Source organism: Astatotilapia calliptera, chromosome 9 (genome assembly GCF_964374335.1).
Source record: "Astatotilapia calliptera chromosome 9, fAstCal68.1, whole genome shotgun sequence".
NCBI classification, from domain to species: Eukaryota; Metazoa; Chordata; class Actinopteri; order Cichliformes; family Cichlidae; genus Astatotilapia; species Astatotilapia calliptera.
Genome location: NC_137430.1, coordinates 34,307,412 through 34,316,639, shown reverse-complemented (window position 1 = coordinate 34,316,639; position 9,228 = coordinate 34,307,412). Strand labels below are relative to the sequence as shown.

At 49.8% G+C, this 9,228-nt stretch overlaps 1 protein-coding gene across 2 annotated transcripts in view; it reads right to left on the bottom strand.

Moving 5' to 3' along the window:
* The window catches only part of LOC113029583 (tomoregulin-1-like), a 14,063-nt gene extending 5,115 nt beyond the window's left edge, over positions 1-8,948 (bottom strand). Inside the window, exons 1-6 of one of the 2 annotated variants that reach the window (XM_026180544.2) lie at positions 8,270-8,948; positions 3,902-4,011; positions 3,385-3,514; positions 2,091-2,117; positions 1,906-1,996; positions 1,679-1,827 (exon numbers count right to left, since the gene is read on the bottom strand). In XM_026180544.2, the coding sequence (XP_026036329.1) occupies positions 1,679-1,827; positions 1,906-1,996; positions 2,091-2,117; positions 3,385-3,514; positions 3,902-4,011; positions 8,270-8,396 (634 nt within the window). In that variant the 5' untranslated portion in view covers positions 8,397-8,948. The remainder of the gene's footprint in view (positions 1-1,678; positions 1,828-1,905; positions 1,997-2,090; positions 2,118-3,384; positions 3,515-3,901; positions 4,012-8,269) is intronic. The other variant, XM_080306855.1, reaches the window with a different exon arrangement.
* Between the last annotated feature and the right edge of the window lie 280 nt (positions 8,949-9,228).

Here is a 9,228-nt window from a genome sequence, read left to right as displayed (position 1 = left end):
CTGAAGCTCCGTCAGCGCTGCAGAGACGTTTGCCCGTCTCGTTGGTTCTGAACCGTTCACAGCTTTAATGTTCATGCGTTCATATTTAAAAAGCTACACAAAGATTACGCTCATGGTTATCATGACCTGGCTCATGTGTATCTGATGTGTTTTGTTGCGCCATGCAGTTTCTTTACTGAACAGCATCGATCACACGGGAGCTTTTATTCTTCAGCACTCGAGTTTTAATCAAACACGTTTTTTTTTTTCAATCGTAACATTTGAAACTGTGACGCTGGGTTTTTGGACGATTCTGAGATCTGCTGGTTAAACTCATAAAACCACACCTGTGTGGACAGACCACCTCATTTTATTAAAATGAACATCTGAATTATTTACTTAAAATCCAAAAATTCATTAATTCATTCATAATAACTGGAACGCAGGCTTCTAGAGTCGGCGTGTCAGATGTTTTTAACCCGGAACAACTCCGCTTATTTCAAACTCGAGCCGAGAAAACAGAAGGAAGTCCAAGTCAAAGAAGGAGAAGAAGAAGAATCAGTGAAGAAAGAAGACAAAGAAAACAAGGAAGATGAAGCAAGTGAGCGTTTAACAGGAGGGAAAGAAGAGAAACAAGGAAGATGATGAGCAGCAAAAAAACAAAAGGTGAATAAAAAATAAGAAGAAGAAAAAATAGAAAAGAGGAGGAAGAAAATTAGCAGTGAAGAAGAAATAATCTGTAAAGGAGAAGAAGAAAGTGAAAAATCTGAAGAAAGAAGGGGAGGAAAGGAGGAGAGAGAATAAAAGGCAAAAAGGGAAGAAAATGAAGAAGATGATAAAAGACGAAGAAGAAACAAAGTTAAAATAAATAAAGATGTAAATAAAGAAGAAGTGAAGAATAGAATAAAACTGTACATGTACAAAGAAAAAGAAGGACAGATGGAAATGAGAGAAGGGGAGGAGAAGAAGAGGAGGAGCAGGAGGAGGTGGAGCAGGAGGAGGAGGTGGAGGAGGAGGAGCAGGAGGAGGAGGAGGAGGTGGAGGAGGAGGAGGAGGAGCAGGAGGAGGAGGTGGAGGAGGAGCAGGAGGAGGAGGTGGAGGAGGAGGAGCAGGAGGAGGTGGAGCAGGAGGAGGAGGTGGAGGAGGTGGAGGAGGAGGAGGAGGAGGAGGTGGAGCAGGAGGAGGAGGTGGAGGAGGTGGAGGAGGAGGAGGAGGAGCAGGAGGAGGAGGTGGAGGAGGAGCAGGAGGAGGAGGTGGAGGAGGAGGTGGAGGAGGAGGAGGAGCAGGAGGAGCAGGAGGAGGAGGTGGAGGAGGAGGAGGAGCAGGAGGAGCAGGAGGAGGTGGAGGAGCAGGAGGAGGAGCAGGAGGAGGTGGAGGAGGAGGAGCAGGAGGAGGTGGAGGAGGACAGAACAAAGAAGAGAAAATGTGGAGCAGGAGGTCGTGGCATTAAAATGAGACCAGCTGTTTGTTCAGCCAGCCGCGATAATCAGTGTGTGTGTGTGTGTGTGTGTGTTGAGATCATCATTCAAAATAAATGAACTGAGACATTTTCCCTCCTGACTCTCATCTTCCTCCTCCTCTTCCTCCCGTAGCTCCACCCCCCTCCATATTTCCTCCTCTCTCTCCTGCTGTGAGTAGATGATGATGATGATGAAGATGAAGGTGATGGATGAAGGAGTGTTTGCTGTGATGCTGTTACCATGGCAGCGTCCGACGTGCTTGATGTCGATCTTGAGCTGTTTGAGGCAGGACACCTCCCGGACGTGGCAGGGCGTGTCGTAGGTGACGCCGTCGCTGCCGCACACCGGGTTGTCGTTGTGGCCGTTGCACACGATGTTACACATGCAGCTGGATACACACACACACACATGCTCGTTCAGGCTCACTCCTAACACTGAGTGTGTGTGTGTGTGTGTGCGTGCTCACATCATATCCTCAGAGTCTTCATCACACTCGGCTCCAAACTTGCAGTTCCCACATTTGGAGGTCTTTTTCCCGCGGCCGGAGCCTTCGTCGTCTGCAGACACACAAACGCCGCTCAGCTCGTCTGCTTCAACTCAGAGACTTAAAAACACTCAGAAACAAACCAGAGCAAACATGAAGCTGTTTACCTCCATCTCCAGATCCTGATCCAGCATCTGAGACACACACACACACACACACACACACACGTTCTGAGGTTAGTGTCACTGGCTACAGGAAGTTAACTTTAACCTGCTGCTGCAGAGGTGTCATAACAGGCTCTGTGTGTGTGTCCATACTTCTGGACTCATTGAGTAGCTTTGCATGATTAACAGTTCAAAATAATCCTTCTTTATGAAGACGAGCATCACACAGATGGCTGCCAATCAGTGCTCAGTAACATCCAATTAAAATCCTTGAATTTCACCAAACCTGGAGCTCCGCCTTCCTGGATGCTCTGTTACTACGGTAACCTCACAGCAGCCATATTATTGGTCACATGATGTTATTAAAAGTGCTCTAAAGGGCTCCAACAGCACAAACACGGTCATGGTGTGTCACCATGCATCTGTCAGTCAAAGAGGCCACGCCCCTAAGAAAGCTAACATTAAGCCTTTAAACATTTTAACATGGAAGTCTATTGGAGCTGACTCACTGCTGCCTCTGCCCTGAAAGAAAGATGCTTTAATCACAGCAGTCACACATGTGTCCACTGCACCATCTGGAACTCTTCTTGTTTACACTCGTAATAACACAAACACTAAATCCTGCTTCTCTGGTGCTGTTGTGTAGCAGTGTATACACCTGAGACTGTCACCTGTCTGTCTGTCCTGCACTCTCTCTCTGTTTCTTTCTCTCTGATTGTGGAATAAAAGTATGAACATGTGTTTATAAGTTACACTTGTGTTTGAATCCTGCAGCTTATCACACATTTGATGTCCATGTGTGACGACTGCAAGTGTCCAGAGTGAGGACAGACTGAGGGACCCACTGCTGCACATCATCTGTGAGGCTTTGCACCCCTGATGATCCACCAGGACAAACTCGGCAGTGTGTGAGGAAGAGGAGGAGGAAGAGCCAGCAGCAGCTGACAGATGGAGAGAATAGACAGACTGTTCCCTGTTTGTGAAGGACTGCTAGGAAAGTTTAACATAACTGTCTGTGCTGAATCAGTCTTATTAGGTAATGTTCACATAATGTGATCATCCCAGTGTTTCCAGTGTGGGAGAAAGTACTCAGAGTACTCAGGGCCTTCAAGCTACACACTATGAAAGGCAGCAACAAGTTTAATGTTTTTTTATCAGATTACAGGACTCTGATTTAGACTCTGGGGTTACCTGTGACTGTGTCCACCTGTTCACACATTAATCACAGCGAGCGTCTGAAACCTGAAGTGTGCTTATTATAAGAAGCAGTGAAAGGCTAAAGAAGAGGGTGAGTTACCGTGGTAACAGGGCCCCTCTGACACGATGTTGATGGCTCTTTGTTTCTTGCACGCCGCTCTCCTCAGGAAACACTCGTTCTGGTACGTGTCTCCGTTGGAGCCGCACACGGGGACATACTTCTTATTGCACTGAAACACAAAGTAACTTTATCACAGCACTCAGACACACACAGGGCTCTGAGGGAGCCTGAAGGTAACACCTCATTCACGATGCAGGCAGGCTCGCTGCTGATTGGTCAGTGCGCTCCGGTCTAACCAAATTCAAAAATCTGTGCACAATGCCAAAGACAGCACAGTTAGCATGTGTAAACAATGTGCACCCTGCTGTGTGACCAGCTCACAATGATCACGTTTCAGAAGCTTTAATCACATCTGTAACAGCAGCTGTAACACACACATAAAAAAAGCTGTGATTGGTTTCATTCAGCAAGCATTTAATAGCACTGTGGAGACTACACCTGAGCACTGCAGCCTGTAGGGGGCGCCAAGGTGCAGAAGTGAGTGTGTGTAACTCACGTGGAACTGACAGACACACTTGATGTCGGCGCCATTCTCGCGGCAGGTTCCTCCAAAGCGACACGTCCCGGTGTCGCACACGCGCAGGTCGCTTTTCTTCTCTGACAAATCTGGAAAAAAACAAAGCGGATCATTCTTACATCACAGCTATCGTCCAGCGATTTCAACTAAACAAAACTTTGCATGAAATAAAAGTGGTCAGTCTGCGGGATAAACCGAGTCCTGGTTCAGCTCTGAGCTCTGTCCTGCTGACAGGTCTGAGCTTCAGCTGATGCATGGCTGGTGTACAGAGGAGCTCACGGTCCACTCAGATCATCAGTGATGATGATCACTTAATCACCTACAGTGAACAGAATTCAAACAGGAACAGGCTCAGGTGCTGCTACAGCTGATTGAACAGGTGCCACCAAAGGTCAGGCTGGTGTGAGTCCCCTCCCTCACTCTGTGTCTCTACTGTGCTCACATGAAGGCTGACGATGCCAAAAATAAAAGGACGAGCGTCTGTCTGTGATGGGGGCGTGTTTGTGAGCGCACACTTTAAACTCCGCACACAGCTGTAAAGCTTTAAACATGTTAGATTAAAGGTATCAGACTGAGCAGCACAGGATCCCTCCTCTGAGGAGCACCACCCCCCGTGCCCCCAACCACCACCAACCACCCCCACCAGCTGTGGAGATATTTCAGTTTGTGGCTAAAACACACACACACACACACACACACACACACACACAGAGTGGGAAACTCTGATAAAACAATACAGCTCCACTGACAAACACACACACTATTATCCAGGGTAGTAATTTCCTGATGGCAGCTGATTGGTCGGCAGCCCGCAGGCTGGCCAATTAGAGCTTGTAATTACAGAGGCCGTGACCTCAGCTCCCCTGTAATTAGTAAATACCACAGTGTGCTGAGGCAGCCACATCAACCTGCTGACACACACACACACACACACACACACACACACACACACACACACACACACACACACACACACACAGCGCATCCTGGGAGAACACACTGTTTTTGTTATTGTGCATGTGTGTGTGTGTGTGTGTGTGTGTGTGTGCGTGTGTGTGTGTGTGTTGTTAAAATGACTGTCTGAGAGCCAGAGTTACGTTGCAGTAAACTCTGCAGTCTCTCTGAGTTCAGCAGCAGCTCCATCATAGTTTACTGGTTTTTCTTCCTTTACTGGTCTCACGCTGAGTGGAGCCACATCATTGGTCCACTCTTTAAGACGTGAACTCAGAACAAGCGTGCGCTAACAGGAACTAGCAGTCAGATCTGGGTCCTGCCCGAAGCCTCAGCGTCTTCAACGCTGCCATCTTGGTGATTTTCAAACGGGACTTGAAGAGGGGCGGAGCTGACTGTGGAAACAATGATCTCATTGGCTAACAACATGGCAATGAGTGCAGCATCTATAATCTGTCGTTCTAACACTAAGAAGAAACGGCCATCCATGGAGCTGCCACAGGCACAGACAGGTACACGGGCCTGTGTTAATGAACGGGCGTGACATCATTTTATCTTCTGGCAGCTGATTGGTCCCTTAGACTGAAGCCAGGGTCCTTCATCAGGTGATCAAACAGTCAAACACACGCACACACATACACGCGCATCAGTTGCATCATCAAGTGTCGGCAGCTTGTTTATGGAGTCGGTGTCTGCAGGGACCAGTCGGGAGGCTCTGTGGGAGTCACAGCGGGTAACCCCGCCCCCACGGACGACAACCTGCACACAGGTGTTAGCGGAAGGAGAGTGTGAGGAGAACGACAGCAGCAGGAGCAGAGAGGGCCGTCTGCACGTTTCTGCTGGAAACAAAGCTCAGCGTGCAGCAAACATGTGCTCAGTGTTGCCTCTTTGCTCTACGATTCTATAACAGAATGAAACAATAGCGCCAGATAGAAATAAGGAAAAAACACTCATTTTATTTCTATTAGATCTGAAAATGTTGCAGGGATGCAAGTAGGGATTAAAACCGCAGGATGAATGGTTACCGGTGCTGGAAATGCAGGCGCTTGATGCAGTGTTTTGATTTTGCTGCCACTCGTACCCACAATGCAATGCGCGTAAGTCACGTGGTTTGTCGATCTCTATTAACACTAACTAACTTCAATCCAAATCAGCTGTTAGTTTAAAGTCACCACATGCAGCTGCGGATGATGGTGTTTGTATGCCGTGTTGTGTTTGCTGCATTTTTAACGTGCTGTTGTGCAGCTGCTAACTCGGTCAGGTCCCTGTTGTACGAGCTTTGATGTCAGCGGGACTAAAATGAGCATCAATCATTCATAAAGTCACATGTTTGTAAGGAAAGACCTTCAGACCTCTGTGAGGAACAGCAGGTGGGGGGACGGACTCGAGCCTCCAGGTGAGCTTCAGTTTGTGCTTCAGCTCGTAAACAGGAACCATTAAAGAGTCGCGCTGACTTCCACAGAGGTGCAGGTTGGTGTTAGGACGCCTCCAGCCGTCAGTTTGATGTTCGTCATCACAGAGTTTGTCCTGACCGAGTGAGACGCAGCGCTGCGGGAGCTGAGGACAGACTAACCCTCAGCCTGTCGCTGGCTTCATCGTCTCCACACCAACAGCAGTAAAACACACCTCACTTACTTCAAAGGAAACAGTCTCCTATAACTCTGAGGTGAAGCCGGCGTCTCCAGGACAACCGCTAAAGGTCGACCTGTGGCCTGATCACGGGTTAAACCGCCCTCCACCCTCCGTCCCCGCCTCACTGCTCTCGTTGACTTCCTGCTGTCGGAGCGAGTCAGGAGCTCATAAAAGACGAGCTGAGGCGGGGTGGAGCGACGTGCCGGGAGAACATCAGTGACGGCGCTCAGGTTTAAAAAAAACCTTCAGAGCTTCTAAAAGTAGAACTCAGAGATTTTTGATTCTTTAGATCCTAAAAAAGTTCAGAGACTTATTTCAGCTCCAGGTTTCTACTTTTAGAGGAGAAAAGTTCAAAATGAGTTCGTGTCTGCACACAAACACCAGCTCACTGATCTGATCAAACATGTTTTAGATGGGAGGAAGACATAGGGACTATTTTCAGCGGCGGATTAATCCACTATATGTCCATCACCCGTCCATCATCATCCACCCTCTGCTTATCTGAAGTCACGGTGGCACAGCTGGACAGCAGAGCCTCGAAGTCTCAGCAGGTTCTGGATCGACCCTGGGATCTCCTCCTAGTTTGGGGTGCCCAGAACACCTCCAAAAGGAGGCACGCAGGAGGCGTTGTATTCAGATCAACATAAACTAGAAGTTCCCTCCAGATGTGCGAGCTGCTCCTCCTCCTCCAGGTGAGGGCTCATCTCAGTATCACCTGCTGCTGCTGCACCAAACCACCGCTCCACCTGCTGCTGCACCGTTTTCCAGCTGTTACAGCAACACTGCATCTCGTGAATGAGCTGATGAATCGTTTACTCTGTGATGATCTTTCAAAACTGCTGGTGTTGCCCTCAAATGTCAAACACACAAAAGCAGCGATGTTTTCCCACTGAGTGAAGGATCTGCACTGTAACTCACACAGAACTGAAATGTGTGCGAAATCAAGAAAATGCAGAAAAACACCCTGAAACTTCCACACAGCACTCCACTCCATCCTCACTTCCTCGGAAGCGTTTTACGAGCCACAGCTCGTTATCGTTCGTCAGGAGACGAATCAGCTGCTCGTTTCTCACGTTGACATGAACCTCCTGCACCTCCTGACAGCACTGCAAACAACAAGGAGGTCAGCAGGTCTGACCACGGTCCATCCACCTCACGACTCCAGGACCGGACCTGCCTCAGTCTCGCCTTCACTGAGTCCACCACAGGACCGGTGTTGGTCTCTTCAGCTAATGTTTACATTTGCATTATTAGGGGCGTGGCCACGCTGACAGGTGTGAGCACAACAGCCTCTGTCAGCGTCAGCTGGTGATGGCTGATAAGTTAAACCAGAGTTCACAAACCAACCACGGTGGTTTGTCCATCTTCTATTTACAGTCTGTGGCCTACCCGCTGTCTGGAGGCCAGATTTGACGATCTGACGGACGGAGCAGCTACACAACCCAGCTCCATCACTGAGCCTCGCCCTGCTCCACCCTGTAATTAACCCTGAAATAGAACCTGGTTAAAGTGAGGAGTGGTCACACACACACACACACACACACACACACACACACACACACACACACACACACAGGAGAGCAACATGGCTGCAGCTTCAGCAGGTGAAACATCTGTTCAGCATCATTACATCACAGCTCAGGTGTACTACAGGTACTGACACACCGACGGAAACACAAATACGAGAAAGGCTGGGTCGCACTGCTCCGACCTCTGACCCTCCACAGAGCCCTTCAAGTGTAAGCAGGCTGTGAGCGAGCTCACCTGGGCAGTCTTCGGCCCTCCCGGGGCCGCAGTCCACACCGCTGCGGTGGAACGAGCTCCGGACGGCGGGGAGAACCAGCAGCACCAGCAGGCAGCAGAAGCAGGAGACCCGGAGCTCTGAAGCCATGATGGAGGACGGAGGGGGGATAACGGGGGAGGCTGGTGTGCGCGCAGGGAGGTGGATGAACACAAAGAGACACAAACTGGAGTAAAAGAATCTGTCGTGTTTTTCTGGGTCCTCCTTCACTAAGTCCTCACAGCACAAATCCACGCAGCGGGTTCTGATCCACGCACAGCTCACAGATTCCGTCCATGTGCTCCTCACCTCGGCTCTCAGAAATACGGAGCAGGGCTGCAGCTCGATCCCGGGATAACAAAGCCGAGCAGGACCTGGGGCTTCACAGCCGACCCCCACACCTCCTCCACCCCTACAGCCCGGACTCTGCCTCCATCCCCCAGCCCCGCTGCCTCGCACTCAAACCGGCGGGGAGAGCCGCGGACACACGAATCCAGGTAGAAGTGCCAGCGGCCTCTGAGCAGCATCCAGGCCGGGGCGCAGAGAGGGTGGAGCGTGGACGGATGAGGGTGGTTCGGCGGCTCGATCGGTCGCGACTTTTTTTGTCCTCCTGGTCTTTCTCCACGGAATCACACATTAACAAAGGCCTGCGTCACGTGACCTGCAGGAGACCACTCCCACTCACTCACTCCCTCACACACACACACACACACACACACACACACACACACACACACACACACACACACACACACACACAGAGGTATCCCTGCATGCTTTGCAGCTGACCTAATCTCACCGACAATAATAATAATAATAATAACTGCGTCACAGCCGCTTTATGACTGAGTGGAAGTGTCTTCATGTCCGCAGATACCCCTTCCACCCCCACCATAAATCACAGCATTGAGCGCGTTCACATGCTGACCTGATGGTGGCGCTG